The 18,041-nt window shown below is 44.7% G+C and overlaps 1 protein-coding gene across 1 annotated transcript in view; it reads left to right on the top strand.

Moving 5' to 3' along the window:
- Nucleotides 1–3,733: 3,733 nt before the first annotated feature.
- The window catches only part of LOC128733129 (cadherin-86C), a 61,691-nt gene continuing 47,383 nt past the window's right edge, over nucleotides 3,734–18,041 (top strand). The window contains exons 1-2 of the mRNA XM_053826755.1: nucleotides 3,734–4,160; nucleotides 4,228–4,472. Coding sequence (XP_053682730.1) covers nucleotides 3,914–4,160; nucleotides 4,228–4,472 — 492 coding nt within the window. The 5' untranslated portion in view covers nucleotides 3,734–3,913. The remainder of the gene's footprint in view (nucleotides 4,161–4,227; nucleotides 4,473–18,041) is intronic.

Genomic DNA, 18,041 nt, shown 5'->3' with positions numbered 1-18,041 from the left:
AAGTTTAAAAAAAACGAAAACACGAAACGAGAAAAAGGAAAAAGAAAAGTGAAAACACGGCAAATGAAAATAAAATTACAAAGAAAAAATATGGGCGGAAAAAGAAGAAAAGTGGAAGCAAACAACAAAAAAAGGAATAGAAAAGAGGTAGAACGTGTCTCTCGCACACGAAAGACAAAATATGTCAATCCTAATTTCAAGTAAAATTTCGCGTCCAATTTCGTGTTCATGTCAAGTTCAGTCAAATTCAAGTCTAATTTAATTTCAAGTCCGATTGCATGTTCGATTTGAGGCTCAATTTCAAGCCTATTGTAAAGTCATATTAGACGTCAACTTAAAACGACCATTTCCAATTTAATTTTATGTCCAATTTCAAACAAAAATTTCAGGGGTCTGTTCCGGCGTAGTGGTTAGCATTCACGCCTCTCATGCTGAGGACCCGGGTTCAAATCCCAACCCAAAAGAAGTCACGAATGACCCGAGCTGGTTAAAGTGACTATAATCTAACAAAAAAAACAAAAACTTTAAATTCTTTTTTAATTTCATATCTGATATTAATACTTTTAGTCAAAATTACGCCAAATTTAAGTCCAACTTTAAGTAGTATTTTTGGTTGAATTTGTACTACAAAGCGCGTAGGGCGCTATATCTCTGCATATTAGCGTTGGTAAGAGGAAATGCCTATCAATTTAGGAACTATATTAGCTCGTTTCATAATCGCTGATTTTTGTTTTTGTTTAATAAGTTAAAGTTATCACGTAGTTTTCGAGCCCTAAATCTCGCATGTGCATAGTATTTTTCGATATAAATTAAATTATGGTTGTATATGAGCACCATTGGCATTATATTAAATTTGTTAAAAAGGTATTTTTTATATCTTAATTTTCGTAGTCACTGGCTTTACAAGAAAATTTTCGAACATCCAGGTTAGTCTCATATAACTGGTGCTTACATAATTACATTATCCATCTAACTCCCCCCATCTACTAACAACAATTCCTTTCCCGAAATGCTTGTGAAGATGCAGAGGATTCCCTAGTCTTTAGTAGCAACAAGTATTGGACTAACATTTCTTCCCATCCCACCAGGACCCGCATTCGGGCGTGGCCGGCGTCGGTCGGTATTGATCAGCATCTAGGGACCTTGGTAAGGTTGCACAATGAGGAATAGCGTGCTGTCCCAAGTATGCTTTTTCCAGCCATCATTTTGCAATTTTCATCGCTCCTGGTCAATAACGGAGTAGCAGCATACGGGCGGTATCCTATGCTTATGTTTATTTTTGGTTGAATTTGTACTACAGCGTCAGGCCCACATTAGTTCAAATTCAAGTCTAAGGCTTGTTCGCGACAAAACACACACAGCTTCGGAAATACATTAACAACCAGTGAAATATTTTGCAAAGTGGGAGACGTATGTCTGTTCTTTCTGAAAACATAACACTTGTTTATATTACAAGCGCTCAGCGTAAATGGCGTCGAAAGAAGAGTAGGTGAGAAAAGCAATTGTGTGCGGTCGCAATGAAAATCCGGATCTCTCGTTAAGAAAACTTGCCAAAGAGTTTGGATTTCCTCCAAGCACTGTTCACAGTGTTTTAAGATCGTTCGATACTCGCTTGACAACAGTTAGGAAGAAGGGAAGTGGAACAAAAACGGATCTGAGGAACCACTACAAGGATGCGAAGGTAAAACAAATATTACGGAGGAGACCAGCTCTTTCTGTACGTACCATTGCTCGTAAAATAAAAATGTCGCCAACATTCGTGCACACTTCTAAGCAACGACAAGGCATGAAGTCTTTCAAGATGAGGACTGTGCCAAACCGTAATGATTAGGAAAATACGACGGCCAAAACACGCGCTCGCAAGCTTTATCGCGAATATTTAACGAAGTTTCCATGCGCTATAATGGACGATGAAACGTAGGTCCTAGAAGACTTGAAACAGCTTTCTGGTATGTCTTTTTACACTGTGTTGAAACGGAATCGCGTTGCAGAGTATTTTAGGACAAAGAAGAAAGCCAAGTTCCCCAAAAAATATTTAGTTTGGCAGGCCATAGGCAGCTGTGGTCGAGCAAACAAAAGTTACATCACTACGGGAACGGTTAACAAGGAAATATACCGTGAAGAATGCCTGCAGAAACGATTGTTACCGTTCCTACCGTTCCATGATGTACCCTCGCTGTTTTGGCCTGATTTGGCATCCTGTCACTACGCCAAAAATGTTTTGGAATGGTATGATGCTAATGGAGTCCATATTGTACCGAAGGAGACGAATCCACTTAACTGTCCAGAGTTACGCCTCATCGAGCGGTATTGGGCTTTGGTGAAGAGAGAGCTGTCCCAGCACAAACAAGAAGCAACAAGTATAGATAAATTTCGAAAATCTTGGACAAACGCAGTTAAATTGGTTGCCAACAAGTCTGCACTGAGCCTCATGGCAAGAGTAAACTCCAAAGTTCGCCAATTTTTCAAGCAGACCAAATAAGTAATGTTAATTTGTTTGATAATTATTAACGATATACACATAAATGATATAAAATTGTTTCATAGATTAAACTTCTAACAAATTTGTTTTATTGCAAAATTGAGGTGTCCAGATTTTGTCGCGAACAAGCCTCAATTAAATGTCAAGTCCCAAACGCCCAGTTAGCTTCGAAGTACGATGCTGGTGTAACATAAATTGGTGTACAAGTTATTTACAAATTTACTATAAAACTTTATAGTACAAACGGGAAATAATAACAGTTACAAAGAGGTTATGTATTGGTCAGTTATTTCAACAAAACTGAAGAGAGTAGCCACTCGCAAAATTCTGCAGCTTGGCACGATTGGACCATCATCAATCTTACTGTAGCCACTAGTGGTTAAACCGCCGCAAAATCTTTCCCTCCCGCTTATGACTGTATTAATTAAACCATCACTTACGCTTAACCGACAGGACAGAAGCGACTTACTGCTGTGCAAATACCGTACGGCATTTGTTTCCCCTGGCAATCGCTCATAATTCCTGTCCTGGAAGCATTTCTGACATTAAAAACCGACGCTCGGCATGGCACCGATACGATGCGATGCGCGATGGTCACTCGACCGATCGATCGATCGATCGACCGCAGCAGCGTGGGACACCCGGCCGGACAAATATCTGACAGTAATCGATCGGTCGTGTGAAAATCACTGTGCACTCTACTCTACTCTACTCTAACTCTCCGGTTCAACCCGTGAGCTGATTTCGAAATATTCATTTCAATCCCTGGAGACTTACTTAGTCGAACGCCGGATCGCCGATTGATTCGATCGATTCGGCACAAAGCGCTCCTCACCATCAACGACGACAAGCGGCGGGGCAGGCAGGCAGGCCGGCCCGTTCGATTCGTGACATGACACCACCAGGACCAGCCAGATGAGGTGGAGGTGTTGCAATTATGGTTCGGTTAGCCATCGGCCACGGTTTGATCGGCTGCCTGAAATTATGCCTGGTAGCATCCAATATTTTTTAACGACCTGTTAGCCCTGCTGTTGGTCGCCGCCGCTGCCGCTGTGCCTTCGATGGGTATTCGCGTATCCATAAATCCCCCCTAATTGACGATAAATTACTGCGTTAATAATAAATATTTATACATCTTGTTTGTGGTGCAATTTCCATAACGTGTGTGTGCAGGGCGCTGCGCGGATAGGCCGCAAACACCTATTCACACAATCGCCCATTTTAGAGAGGCGCCCGCGAGATAACTTTTCTGAACACACAATGTACCTACGTATGTTCCGCCGCGCCGCACCGCCGGTCAGCGGATAGCTTAATGACTTCATTAGTCGGGCCGACCGACCCCTCCCGCAATCGATAATCGTAAACTAAACCACTTTACGGCCATTCTAATTCGTGTGCAAACCCTTTTTTTTCGTTTCCATCCATTTCAGAATGTTTCACAACCGTGGCGGCACCGCCGTGGCCATCTGGTGGTGGACCAGCTACTGCTACTGGGTGCTGCTGCTGCTGCTGCTCGGCGGGCTCGTACATCGGACGGCCGGGCTGGACCCGAAGTTCGATCCCTCGACCCGTATGCGGCTGGTGCTGGTTCCGGCGGACGCCACCGTCGGTTCGGTCATCTACCGGTTGCGAGCCACCGACGACGAGTTCGAGTATCCGCTGCAGTTTGAGCTAGTCGGTAAGTTCGGTCTATCCATGGGAAGGCAGCCTTCCAATCCTCTAACATCGCCCTTCTTTTTTCCCAGGGGACGCCGCATCGTCAACCGTCCAGATCGAGACCCTGCCGTGCACCAAATTCAACTCGATCTGCCAGGCGAACGTGATCCTGACGAGGCGACTGGAAGCGGGCCGCTACTACGACTTCCAGGTGTCGGTGAAGGACACCAAGGGTGGCATGTCCGTGCAGGCGTGCTCGATAACGGCCACCAACTTTACCACGCCGCATGACCTCATTTTTCCGCACAAAACGGGTATCATCATGGTGCCGGAGGTAAGTTTCCAGCACTTCCAATTGGTTCCAATGGTGGCGGCACGCGCCGCCACCACACAATCAATCGTAAATCTCCTCCGCTCCGCGTGCGTCGGTAGCAAAACTCACACCGTCAGCGAGAGAAGACACCCCGCAAAACACTTCTTGTTATGACAGGCAAACTGGAAGAGTAAACAACAGTAAATTTTAGCATTTTATTGGCCGCAATCATCATAGTTAGCCATGCATGCTGTGCGCAAACGGCTATCGACGAGCCGTGCTGCCATGTTGCGTGGTTGATGCGCGCAACAAGCGCAAACATAATTAGAATAAGTACAGCATAAATTTATTTTATTCGGGTCGAACGGAAATCGGTCTTTACACGTACTTATGTTTTAATACCCAGCCAGGGCCAGCACAGCTGACTGAACTAGATCGGAAGAAAACTTGTTTCGGTGCTACGTTAGGTTTGTTGCGAGAAGAACAATGTTGTTGCCCTCCTCATATGATTGGTACCCACTGACTCCGTTATGATGTTACGATACTAGTGGTGTGCTTCTTGGCTTCCTTACCGTTAAGTGAGGTACAGTTGGAATGGGTATTTAGTTTCATCGTTTTATTGATTGACTTCAATCGGAGTGCTTTCCGTTCGAATCAGCCACAACTTTGGAATGAATTTCTTCTCGTCAATCGACCAACAACACAGGACAGGACAATTTTCCACTAACCAACAACCTAACGGTCGATTTGTTCATTAATTTCGAATTTAATGTGGCTTTTCGATTTCCTGCCTTGACCAGTTTTCACCTAATCAGCGTTTAAATAATTACACCATCCTTTCTCTTCTTGTTTAAAAGCACGAAACGATTGTGCGCAGTTCCGTTTGAATATCGGTCAACTCGTTATTTCTCAATAATGTACTTATGCACTCCATGGAAATACGTCGATTTTTTTTTTCTCCCTATTTCCTAGATAACGCTGTTAATAGATATCCGGATCAAATTAAAACTAACTTGATTGATTACCAGTTTTTATTCCGACATTAAAGATAATTGGCTTCAAAAATGCAGGCATTTCCGAACGTTCAGAATTTCCGTTCGATTGGAAGGAAGCAAACGTCTGTTCTGTCCATTGCTACCGCAATATGTCAAACTAAGTAAGTAAGCTAAAGGATGGGATTCAAAACGAAAGCTGTGCTTCCGAAAGAAGCAGAGCAAAGTAGGCTTCGGCTCCGCTGTACTTTTGCAGTAAGCTTCTTCCGAAAAAGATTTTCCGCTAGCGGAAGAATATGTTTAACTGAATTTGAGGTTATATCATCGGGCTCTTCTGGAATATTGTCTGCAGCGGACATTTCTAGCAAATTTTCATCTCTGAAAGAGTTGTCAGCAAACAATTCGTCTATATCCGCTTGTTCAAAGTTAGAAAATCCTTCTTCTGGTACGGCATAGGCTAAACGCGAACTTTCCCGGATCATCAAAATAGTCAGTCATATATGTTTTACACAATGGTAAACAACTTCCAAGCCGGCGTAACGGAATTTTCTTTCTCTTCAATTTCTGAAGCGAAAAGATTCTTTGATGGTAGTAGCGCTTAACATTGCGTTAACCTTAACATCAGTAGCAATACCTAAAAATCAAGTCCTTTTTCTCATAACTATTTCTCTAGGACTTCTGGGAGAAATCAATTTTCAAGCCACTTAGAAACTTAGTCTTGGCATTGGCCATCCAGTGAACTGGAAGAGAGCTAATGTCTTCGTTCTGCATTGAGCGAGGTCGAACTCAGGAGATTCGACTCAAAATGAGTACGGTCCGACTCACTTTCACCTGAAAAGGAACAGCCCAAAAATCTGAGTAATTTGGCAATTTCTCAATTCTGAATAGTTTAGACCGACCTCATCACAGAGCTATATTCAATCATAGTTTGTGCAAGTCCCCACACTTGCTTTGAGACTTCACAATCAAACTCTTCCTTCGCGATATGTTCCAGAGATGTCGCTAATGAATTCCGAGGTGATGTTATAATTTCTCTCTAGTGATACAGATTTTGTGGCAAATTGTTACACAGAATTCTGTTTGTTGAATTTCGTATAGATTCTATACAGATTTTTGGTATTTTAAGCAATCTTCGAAGCCATACAGATGAAAAGATTTTGTTGACATTTGAAATACAAATTAAAAGGTGGCAACACTGCTTCAGAGACGTCAGAAGCGAACGATAGAAGTGTCTCTCCAGGATTTCAGGGAAGACTTGATGGTCCAAGGAAAGCGATGATCAATTAGCCTGAAATGGCCAGTGGTCCAGTTAACTCATACTGAATCTGCCAATCGGAATGATCAAAAACCTAGAGTGAAGTATAGCAGCCAACTTTTTATCTGGGGTAAAACTTATCTGGGTATATCTGCCTCGATGGCCTGCAGGTGGTGTTATGCGCATGGCGCTGGTCTTAACAGCATAATCTAGGTGAGCAGTTCAGTTCAACTTTTGATCCACGATAATACCCAGTTGTTTAACTTCCTTACTGAAGTCCAGTCTGACACCGTTCAGTGTAGGGGGAGTAAAGGTATGTCTCCTCTGCCTAGTAGACGGTATAGCGACTGTTTTGGTGGAGTTTATATTAAGCCCTTCGTGTAAGGCCCGTAACATGCTGGTGTTTAGAACTTATTGAATACAACGTGACAGCACTGTGTCAAATGACACCTCTGACCTCTGACGATAAGTACTACGTCGACGGCGTAAGCAATGGTCTCATAACCAAGCCGTGACAGCTTGTGCAAAAGTGCGTCGACAACCAGCGACCAAAACAAGGAGAGAGAGAGCTCTTTCTTGAGGGCATCCTTCGATCGCTGAAATCATGATCGACGTATCTCCTAGGCTGAGGCTGTGATTTCCCCACTTAACAGCATTGCTTGAATTCAGTTCATTTTCGGCTAGTCAGTTCCTTTGAAAAGGAGACCTGTATTAATTAAAGCAAAAGACCTGTTATCGATAGCGCCTTCAATATCAAGAAAAGCACATAGTACCGCCTCTTGATATTGGAGCGAATTTTCAATCAGCGTCACTAGGCAATGAAGTGCAGTTTCCGTAGATTTATCGCGCTAATAGGAATGTTGATTGCTATGCAGAGAGGCGTTTTTATAAAAAAAAAAATTCATTGCGGATGTGATTGCCCGTGATTTTTGCCATCAACCTGATCAGCGTTGATGTCAGACTAATTAGTCTGAATGCTTTTGGTATGGACAGCCCCTAACTTTCCGTATATCATCAGGACCTGTGGGCTTCATAGGTTCAAAGGCGCTGAGTGCTCAGTTGATTGAAGCCTCTGTAAACAGTCGGGGTGCAAGTAGAACCGAGTCATTTGACACATTGCGTGATGACTCATCTTGCTGCTGCCCGTCGAAGTTGCTTCCAGTAGTCACTGTCCAATAGGGAAAATGAGTGTTCATAAGAACTACCAACGTTTCCCTAGTAGTAACAGTGCGACTACCGTCCTCTTTTTTTTTTCAATAAACAATCCGGTCTTGTTTGGAGTTTTCCTGGGCGTGCACCGCCTGTGGTTGACAGCTTGCGATCGTACATTTTGGAACATTTCTACTTGCAAGATCTAACGCAAATAAATACGGCAGCCAACAGAAACTCACGTCTGCATGACCTTGTCTTGGTCAACGAATCTGCAACCTCCTTTTGCTCAGTCCATGAAGCTTTTGACCCAGTAGTTCCAGTTGACGCTGATCATCCCGCTGTTGAAGTGGTAGTGGACCTGCCAGTCTCCACTGAATTTGAAGATATTGTTGACGCTAGTGACTTGGACTTGCTAAGAGCAAATTTTTCTGCCCTAACCGAAGCAATCAGTCGGGTCGATTGAAGTTGCCTTGACCTATTTGCAAATGTTAACTATGCTGTTAGTCACATTACCTAAACTATAAAACATTCGACCTCCGATTGTGTGCCCGCACTTAGACCACCTCATAAACCAGCGTGGGGCTATGCACATTAGCTATTTTTGCACCTCAGGTCTTCTGCTCTACAAAAATCTAGTAAGCTCCGACGTCCATTTTCTAGGCGACAGCTGAACATAGCTAGCTACTATTACAGAGCTTATAATCTATTTTTGTACAAAGTTACACTTTATACTTTATGAATCAGAACTATTTTTTCAGCGGTTCCACAAGGAAGTAACCTGAGCCCTTCACTTTTCACACTATTCATTAACGAGCTCTCTATACTGCTACCTGTTTTACGCGGACGATGTTAAGATATACCTTCCCATAAAAACCATACTTGTGTTCTGAAGAAAGATGCTGCAACTGCTGCTCGCCCATTGGCGATGTTATTCGAAACTTCTCCCCGGCAGATTTTATTTCTTTCATTTCTAATCTAATCTCACAGTCGTTAGGAGTATCTTTGCTAATAAAGGTTAAGTGATACTCCGGACACTCGGGCCAGACCAGAAGCCAGGCTGCAAGTGGCCCAGGATATAGCGCCTTATTTCGCTCTTTGAAAATAGACGCAGAATGTATTTCCTACATCGTGGAAAAAAGTCCATCATGGTTCCTGTGGATGGAAAAACTTGAAATTTCTGCCGCTTTCACCAGATGGATGAGGTCCTTCTCACTGACCGCAGTTTAGGTATCAAAATCGGTCCGGAAGAATCGGAACAATTTTGTAATCCATCAGCGGTTCCACAAAGAGGTAACCTAGGCTCTTTGCTTTTCACACTATTCATTGACGAGCTCTCTATACTGCACAGTTGACTGTTTGAGATTGCAGCAGCCGATTGACCTATTTGAGGCGTGCTGTACGAATTATTTGTTAACAATCAGTGTCCTCAGATGTAGTGTTATCTCGTTTCACCGCAACTTACTTACTTAGGTGGTTTGCCGTCCTAAGACAAGGCCTGTTGAACAAAATTTCTCCATGTAACTCGGTTGAGGGCTACCGCTCTCCAATTCCTCGGACACCGAGTACTCTCCGCCAGTTCTCACTCCACCTGGTCCAACCATCTTGCTCACTGCGCTCCTGGTCATCTTGTTCCTACCGGATTTGAGGCGAACACCATCTTTGCATGGTAGTTGTCCGGCATTCTTGCAACATGTCCTGCCCATCGTATCCGTCCAGCTTTAGCCACCTTCTGGGTTCGCCATAAAGCTGTGCGAGTTCATGGTTCATTCTCCGCCTCCATATTCCGTTCTCCTGTACGCCGCCGAAGATCGTTCTTAGCACTCGTCGTTCGAAAACTCCGAGCACTCGCAGGTCCTCCTCGAGCATTGTCCATGTTTCATGCCCGTAGAGAACAACCGGTCTAATAAGCGTTTTGTACAGAGTGCACTTTATACGGGGACTTAGTCTGCTCGACCGCAATTGCTTGTGGAGCCCATAGTAAGCACGACTTCCGCTGATAATACGCCTCCGAACCAGACCAGATGTTGCAGCTCCATTAAATTCTGAACCAGATTTTGGACCACATTTTTTATTCAGATTTTGGACCACATTTTTAATTAGATTTTAAGCCAGCAACTAGATTTTGGACCCGATTTTGGGCCTGATTCTGGACCTGGACCATATTTTACTTTTCGACCATACCGTGGACAACATTTTTATCGAATTTTGTTCCAGATTTTGGGACAGAATTGGACTGTAGATTGTGGACCATGTTTTGGACCACATTTTTTATTAGATTTTGGACCCAGGTTTGAGAGTTGGTTTCAGAGCCTTACCGTGACATTGTGGTGCGGTCTTTGCGAAGGTTCGGTAGCGGAAATCTTTGAAGGTTTTGAATAAAAAGTCAAGTGGTTCCTCGTTAGCTGTCATCAGAATATCGTCGTAGGGAGGTTCGAAAGTGTGTGGGAAGCATAGCATCCAACGGTTGCTCCACTGACGCGAACGTACGATAAACAACTACTGCTGCAGTGTGCAAACATTCTGCTACCTACATACTCGTGAACGTAGCTCGCGAACTCGAAGCATCGTTCTGTGCAGCCCACTCTCTAGCCCAGCAGCTCGAGAGCTGCCAACAACCCGCGAGCGTGAGCGGCACACTAGGATGTATCGCTGCAGATTTCGCTTTACTTCTTCTGTCCATCTTACGCCCTCGCTTACACACGCGGGTAACAGAGTGGACTTCGCGAGCGATTGGTATTGGTAACTGCTCGGGTTGCAATGACGAAAGATGTAATACAATAAGACGACAGACAGACAGACAGACAGACAGACAGACAGAACCGAGGGTGAAAATTTGTGGTCTTTGTGATCCGCTAAGTATGTCTGAAGTCATTTTAGAAGTCTTGGTTTCGTGACGAGCCCCTCGTTGACGCGGCGCTACCACGAACGTACTACACTCAAAATAATCCGCACATAACTAATGGAAAATTTCCATACGAAAATCCTTATGATTATTATGTGCCACATATAAACACAGTCCGCCCAGAAGTTCACATGAAAACTATATGCATATGAATAGTATGTGCAAATTTTAAAGGTAAATTTTAAAAACACATAAATGGTAACTGTTTGGCACATAAAGTTCATTTACTTGGCAGGTGGAAAAAATCTATGTGTGAAACACATAGAAACTATACGAAAAGTTTTCTCAGTGTACCATGCAAAATGTACGATCGGTTTCGTCGATCAATCGATCATGCACTGATAACAATAGTCGATCTGCCAGGAGAATGACCAGCAGATTCCATGTGCATTCGAACAAAAGAAAAACTTACGAGCTAAAGTGAAATCTTAATTAATGGTTTTTATTATATCGCTTATATATCTATACTATATACCACATATTCGGTGTTTGCTCTTAGGAGTTGGAATCACCCTACTATCCCCACAATTTTCTTTAAGAATTTTGTACGTGGGTCGAACGATGGAAGAACTTCGCGATACCGCTGAGAAGAGTTCTCCTTGCAGAAGATGCCTCCTCCCGGACCATGCAGATGCCAATATGGTTGCGTGTGACAAATGCAACAAATGGGAGCATTTCAAGTGCGCTGGAGTGGATTCATCCGTAAAAAAACGCCCGTATTCATGTAAGGAATGTAGGACTGAAAGTTCTCAGCAAAAGTTGCCTGCCGGTACTCCACAACATCAACCCACCGCCGGTATCTCCAAGCAACAGTTGGAAACGTTAAAGGTACAACCTGTCGGCAGGTCGCCTAAGGGATCGTTAACTAGATCCACCAGCGTAGCGGGTTCGAAAACAGGATCGAAAGCTGCATCCGCGACTAGAGTTACTGAAAAGCCTGCAGCGAGTGAGGTTTCAAATGCTAACCAGGCCCGGGTGGAAGCAGAAATGAGGCTAGCGGAGGAAGAACGCCTTATAAAGGAGCAGGAAGTAAGAGAGCAAGAAGCATTAAAAATGCAGGAGCTGAACGAAATGCAGCGGCAATTAGAGGAGAAGAAAGCCTTGATGGATGAGGAAAAACGGATAAGAGCGCTAAAGCTAGAACAAGAAAAGTTGTCTCAAGCTAAGCAACAAGCTATCCGACAGGAATCATTGGAGAAAAAGCGAGAAATCGTGCGCCAGATGTCAATAAATGGAAGTAGAGCAGGATCCAGTCTTCCAGTCGTTCTGAACGAAGGTGATCGGTCGCACATCATTTTCGCCTTTATCGATGAAGGATCTTCGCTAACACTGCTAGAAGAAAAAGTCGCCAAGCAACTTGGTATTGCTGGACCGAAAGAACCGTTGACTTTAAAGTGGACAGGCAATATCGCGCAAGGAGTCAAACTCACAACGAGTACAGCTGGAGATTGCCGGGAAGGGCAGCGCGACGAGACGTAAACTTCTTCAAGCACGTACCGTCAACTGCCTCGTTTTACCGACGCAATCGCTAAGATACCATGATTTAGCTCAACGATATCCTCATCTAAGAGGTCTCCCTCTGGAAGATTATGATCTAGTCCAACCGCAATTGCTCATCGGGCTAGACAATCTTCATCTTGGGGTTCCATCACTGGTACGAGAAGGGCAGCCAGGAGAACCGGTTGCAGCTAAATGTCGCCTTGGCTGGACTATTTACGGTTGTGCACCACACTATTCGCCACCAGATGCAATCTCCAATTTTCATGTTGCTGTGGCCTCGAATCCCGTCACGGAGCTGAATGAACAGTTGCGGGATTATTTCACACTGGAACGCACGGAAATCAGCTCCGCCAGCGAAATCTTGGAGTCTGAGGACGACAAACGAGCGAGAAAGTTGTTAGAAGAAACAACCAGAAGAGTGAAAACCGGTTTTGAAACAGGCCTTTTGTGGAGAGTGGACGAACCAGAATTCCCCAATAGTTATATGATGGCACTGCACCGTCTAAAGTCGTTGGAAAGAAGATTAGAGAAGGAGTCATTGTTAAAGGAGAAAGTTCGCGAACAGATTGCCGAGTACGAGCGTAAAGAATACGCACACAAGGCCACTGCTGAAGAGCTAGATTCATCGGATCCAAAAAGGGGTTTGGCATTTACCGCTGGGAGTCGTAACGAACCCGAAAAAGCCGCAAAAGGTACGACTGATCTGGGATGCAGCAGCTAAGGTCGGGGGAGTTTCATTCAACTCGAAATTATTGAAGGGACCAGACCTTCTGTTACCGCTTCCTACCGTTTTGAGCCGTTTTCGTCAGTTTTCTGTCGCCGTGTGTGGAGATATACGGGAAATGTTCCACCAAATCAAAATCCGGGAACAAGATCGCCAGTCCCAACGTTTTTTGTATTGCTCAAGTTCCTCCGAAAAGCCACAGGTCTATATAATGGACGTCGCAACGTTTGGTTCTACTTGTTCGCCAGCGTCCGCCCAGTACGTAAAGAACCTGAATGCCTCGGAGTTTGCGGATCGGTTCCCTCGCGCTGTATCAGCCATCAAGGAAAACCATTATGTGGACGACTACCTGGATAGTTTTCAAACCACTGACGAAGCGGTAACAGTCGTAAACCAAGTTAAAAGCATTCATTCGTACGGAGGTTTCGAAATAAGAAACTTCCTTTCCAACTCTACAGAAGTTTTGCAAGGAATCGGGGAATCCTCCGTCAAGGAGTCTAAATCCCTCCAGCTTGAAAGAGGCGAATCTTCCGAATCAGTTCTCGGGATGAAGTGGATTTCGAGAGACGATGAATTCGCCTACGCCTGCGCAATGCGCAACGATCTACTGCCGATTCTCCGGAGTGAACTGGGTACATGTTCGAGAAGTCCTGAAGGTTGTTATGAGCCTATTCGACCCTCTCGGATTCCTCTCGTTCTTCACCATTCACGGAAAAGTTCTCATCCAGCAAATTTGGGCTTCAGGAACCGACTGGGATGACGCCATTAACGACGATCTAACGATTCGATGGCGGCAGTGGACGGACCTCTTTCCACAATTGGGTAGTTTTCGCATACCTCGATGCTACTTCAATCATTTTTCTAGCGACTATCAACTGCAGCTTCATGTATTTGTTGACGCCAGCGAGGTGGCGTACTGCTGCATAGCCTATTTCCGTCTAATAACCCCTTCGGGATTCGAAGTGTCTCTGGTTGCTGCGAAATCTAAAGTTGCTCCCGTAAAACCCTTAACCGTTCCTAGGCTCGAACTGAAAGCCGCGGTTATTGGCGTTCGTCTTGCAGAATCTATTGCCAGTAACCATACCCTGCAAATTCACCAGCGATATTTCTGGAGCGATTCAAGCACCGTTTTAGCTTGGATTCAATCGGAACATCATCGATATAACAAATTTGTCGCCTTCCGAATTGGAGAAATTCTCAGTCTGAGTCATCAAACCGAGCGGAGATGGGTGCCGACTAAATTGAACCCTGCGGACGAGGCCACTAAGTGGAAAAAGGGCCCCGATTTTCGTCCAGATAGCGTCTGGATGAGAGGCCCCGCATTTCTGTACGAGTAGGAGGCAGGTTGGCCCCAACGTCAAACTGTAACCACAGAGGAGGAACTTCGCTCGAGATGTCTCTCTCATTGGGTTCCAACACCGGTGATTGACCTCACTCGCTTCAGGCGCTGGGGTTTCCTAAACAGGACGATAGCCTATGTAATCCGCTACACCGGTAATCTACGACGAAAGGTTCGCAAAGAGGCACTCAACCTCGAACCTCTTGACCAATCGGAACTGAGAGATGCAGAAGCGATGCTGTGGAAACTTGCACAAGCTGAAGCATACCCTGACGAAATAAGCATGCTGAAGAAGACACAGGGACCACCAGAGAAACGCCATGCGGTAGTTGCAAAAAATAGTCCCATTTACAAATTGTGGCCGTTCCTGGAAAACGAAGGGGTCCTGCGAATGCGAGGCAGAATCGGTGCTGCTCCATTTGCACCGTCCGAAGCTAAGTTCCCAACGATCCTTCCCAAGAACCATCTGATAACCTTTCTCATTACAGACTGGTACCACTGCCGTTACCACCACGCCAATCGAGAGACAGTCCTCAACGAGATGCGCCAACGATTTGAAAGTGCCCAACTGCGATCGCTAATCTACAAGGTAATGCAGAACTGTGCATACTGCCGTGTTATGCGAGCGAGACCAAGACCACCTCCAATGGCACCACTTCCAGCATATCGAATGCAGCCGTTTGTGAGACCAGTCACGTCCGTGGGACTGGATTATTTTGGGCCTGTTACAGTACGAGCAGGCAGGAGTCAAGTGAAGCGGTGGGTGGCTTTGTTTACCTGCCTCCCAATTCGCGCTGTTCACATGGAAATAGTGCATAGCCTGTCTACAGACTCGTGTATCATGGCGATACAACGTTTTACTTACCGCCGCGGAACACCTGCTGAATTTATCTCCGATAACGGGACGTGTTTCGTTGGGGCCAGTAACGAATTAAAAGCTATCGTATCTCGAGAAAACGCTTTGGCATCGACGTTTACCAGTGCGCTGACAAAATGGACATTTAATCCACCTGCCGCTCCGCATATGGGCGGAGTATGGGAAAGACTTGTCCGATCGGTGAAATCGGCGATGGGGACAGCCCTGGATGCTCCTCGGCGACCAGACGACGAAACGCTGGCGACTATTGTTTACGAAGCGGAAGTAATGGTTAATTCTAGGCCGCTTACCTACGTGCCACTGGAATCGGCCGACCAAGAGGCGCTTACGCCCAACCATTTTTTGTTGGGAAGTTCCACGGGTGCAAAGCCCTTTATCACCGCGAAGGTTGATAAACCTGCAACGCTGCGAAGCAATTGGAGATTGGCGCAGTACATCACAACTGAATTTTGGCACCGTTGGATTAAAGAATATCTTCCAGTGATCAATCGGCGGTGTAAATGGTTCGACAAGGTGAAGGATTTGGAAGTGGGCGATCTCGTGTTGGTAGTGGGTGGTACGGCAAGGGACCAGTGGATCAGAGGACGTGTGGAGAAAGTATTTCCTGGACGAGATGGTCGGGTGCGACAAGCCACAGTTCGAACTGCTACCGGTATTCTTCGACGGCCGGCAGTCAAGCTGGCGGTGCTCGACGTGGAGAAAGGTGAACCTAGGAACGAACACCTGGAGAGCTCAGTCAACCACCAAGGTTCACGGGCGGGGGAATGTCGTGACGAGCCCCTCGTTGACGCGGCGCTACCACGAACGTACTACCATGCAAAATGTACGATCGGTTTCGTCGATCAATCGATCATGCACTGATAACAATAGTCGATCTGCCAGGAGAATGACCAGCAGATTCCATGTGCATTCGAACAAAAGAAGTACTTACGAGCTAAAGTGAAATCTTAATTAATGGTTTTTATTATATCGCTTATATATCTATACTATATACCACATATTCGGTGTTTGCTCTTAGGAGTTGGAATCACCCTACTATCCCCACACTTGGTCCTATTCCCGTAATTAGGTCAAATGCTTCAGTCTGTCAAGGAGTGGCCGTGGGTTCAAATCCCGCTGAAATCAAGCTCTTTAAGCCAAGTGTCGTTTCCGTCAGGATGCTCCATTTACTTCTTCATAATGGATTTAATGAATAATGCATTTATCTGTGAAGATGCCTCTTGCCGGTGCTAGTTATACGGCTGAAACTGGCTTTGATATGTGTAATGAAGCCTCTTGTTCAAGGGTACATTATAACTAGTTTCCGTATTTCTTGACCAGGAGATAAGTAGTAAAAGTAGTTCAACCATGAGAGAAAAATGAATGAAAAAACACTGATCCTAAAACACGGATAATGAACAGTTCGCTCACTTAATAACGATATTGCGAATAAAAAAGGGAAATGCGGAATACGGAATGCGTAAAATAGATCAAAATACTAGTTCCAGTGATAATGTTCGGGCAGCCTTATAAAAATACGGAAATCTTGCATTGTACGTAAGGTTTATCCTTCTTGTTACATTGTTTCCAACCAACTTGAGTGCATCATAAAGCTTTTGTTACAGCAGCTTTCCACTTTCTTGAACAAATTTGATCGTTACAGGACGATTTTTACACTTTCTGCCGAAGGAAAAGCAATTAATTTCGATTTCAAATGCATTTTCATCAAAGCCTATTGTAAAATGAGTGGTCAATGAGTACTGTATTTCTCCCGTGCTCAGTTCTGTTATCATTTTTATGGACTTTAACCCGGAATCTAGGTTGATTTATTGGGGCTATTCTTTTGCCACAAACGCAAAACTGACTTCCCTATGGTTCGAAGCCGCATACTTTCCTCGCGATTGTTCGCGTAAAAAGTGTGACCCTACTGAGTGCTGCTCACAGTATGAACACACATGAACTATCGTTATTTTTATTGCCACAGTTTTGTGCCCTTTTAAAGCCTTTTCTGATCGTAAAAAACCTTGCTAAAGGTAATAATTTTTCAATGCTGCTACCTAGTAAGTAATATAAGCGAGTCGGAAATTCAATCTCCTCGGCACAATATCCGTCCCACACGTTGGCGGTTTCCGCCGGTGCTGGAAAGGCTTAAAAGGCAGTACTTTTAAGTTTTAGTTTGCATAATCAAATGTGACGAAAGCTACCGGTTTCAGAAAATGAAGTTTTAGAAAAATTATATGAACGAAAAGATCCAAAGTTTTAGGTAAACAACCGACAGCGAAAACAATGGCGACGCCCGACACCCGACGCCCGCACGCAATGATTGCTTCGATCTGAGCTTGCTGTCAAATTAGTGAAGCAAACTCGTGAACGTACCCCTTCCCCGTATAGGCATCATTTTCGAAAAGGGGACACGATTGATATAAAAGCGGAATAAAATCTTCACAGAATTATTATTATTTCAACGGTGGTTAATACATGTTGTTAAATGTGCCCAAAGCAATGTTTTTGAGTTTCTATTTAAGACCGGATGAAGCGTTTTATCATCTTCAAACCGTTTACGTCGCTCAATCCAACAACCGTACGGGGAATATCACGACGGCCTATTACCGATGTGCAGCCAAAGACTATCAACGTCGGTCTTCTCGCTCCCCCAGGAGGCTCCCCACGCACGGCCAACCTGAAAAACTGCATCCCGATGGAGAATCATGACACAGTTTTTGCACACAGCGAGCAAAGATCGTAGTTAATCCCCGCTGCTGCTGCTGCTGCTGCGTCTTCTCGACACGAGCCCAAAAGCCGGTTCTTTCCGGCTGTGCTGAGCTGGGCGGGAGTAAAAATGGGCTTGTTAACACTTTGTTCAACATTCA

The sequence above is a fragment of the Sabethes cyaneus genome, chromosome 1 (assembly GCF_943734655.1).
Source record: "Sabethes cyaneus chromosome 1, idSabCyanKW18_F2, whole genome shotgun sequence".
Classification (NCBI taxonomy): Eukaryota; Metazoa; Arthropoda; class Insecta; order Diptera; family Culicidae; genus Sabethes; species Sabethes cyaneus.
This window is presented reverse-complemented; position numbering and strand designations above follow the sequence as displayed.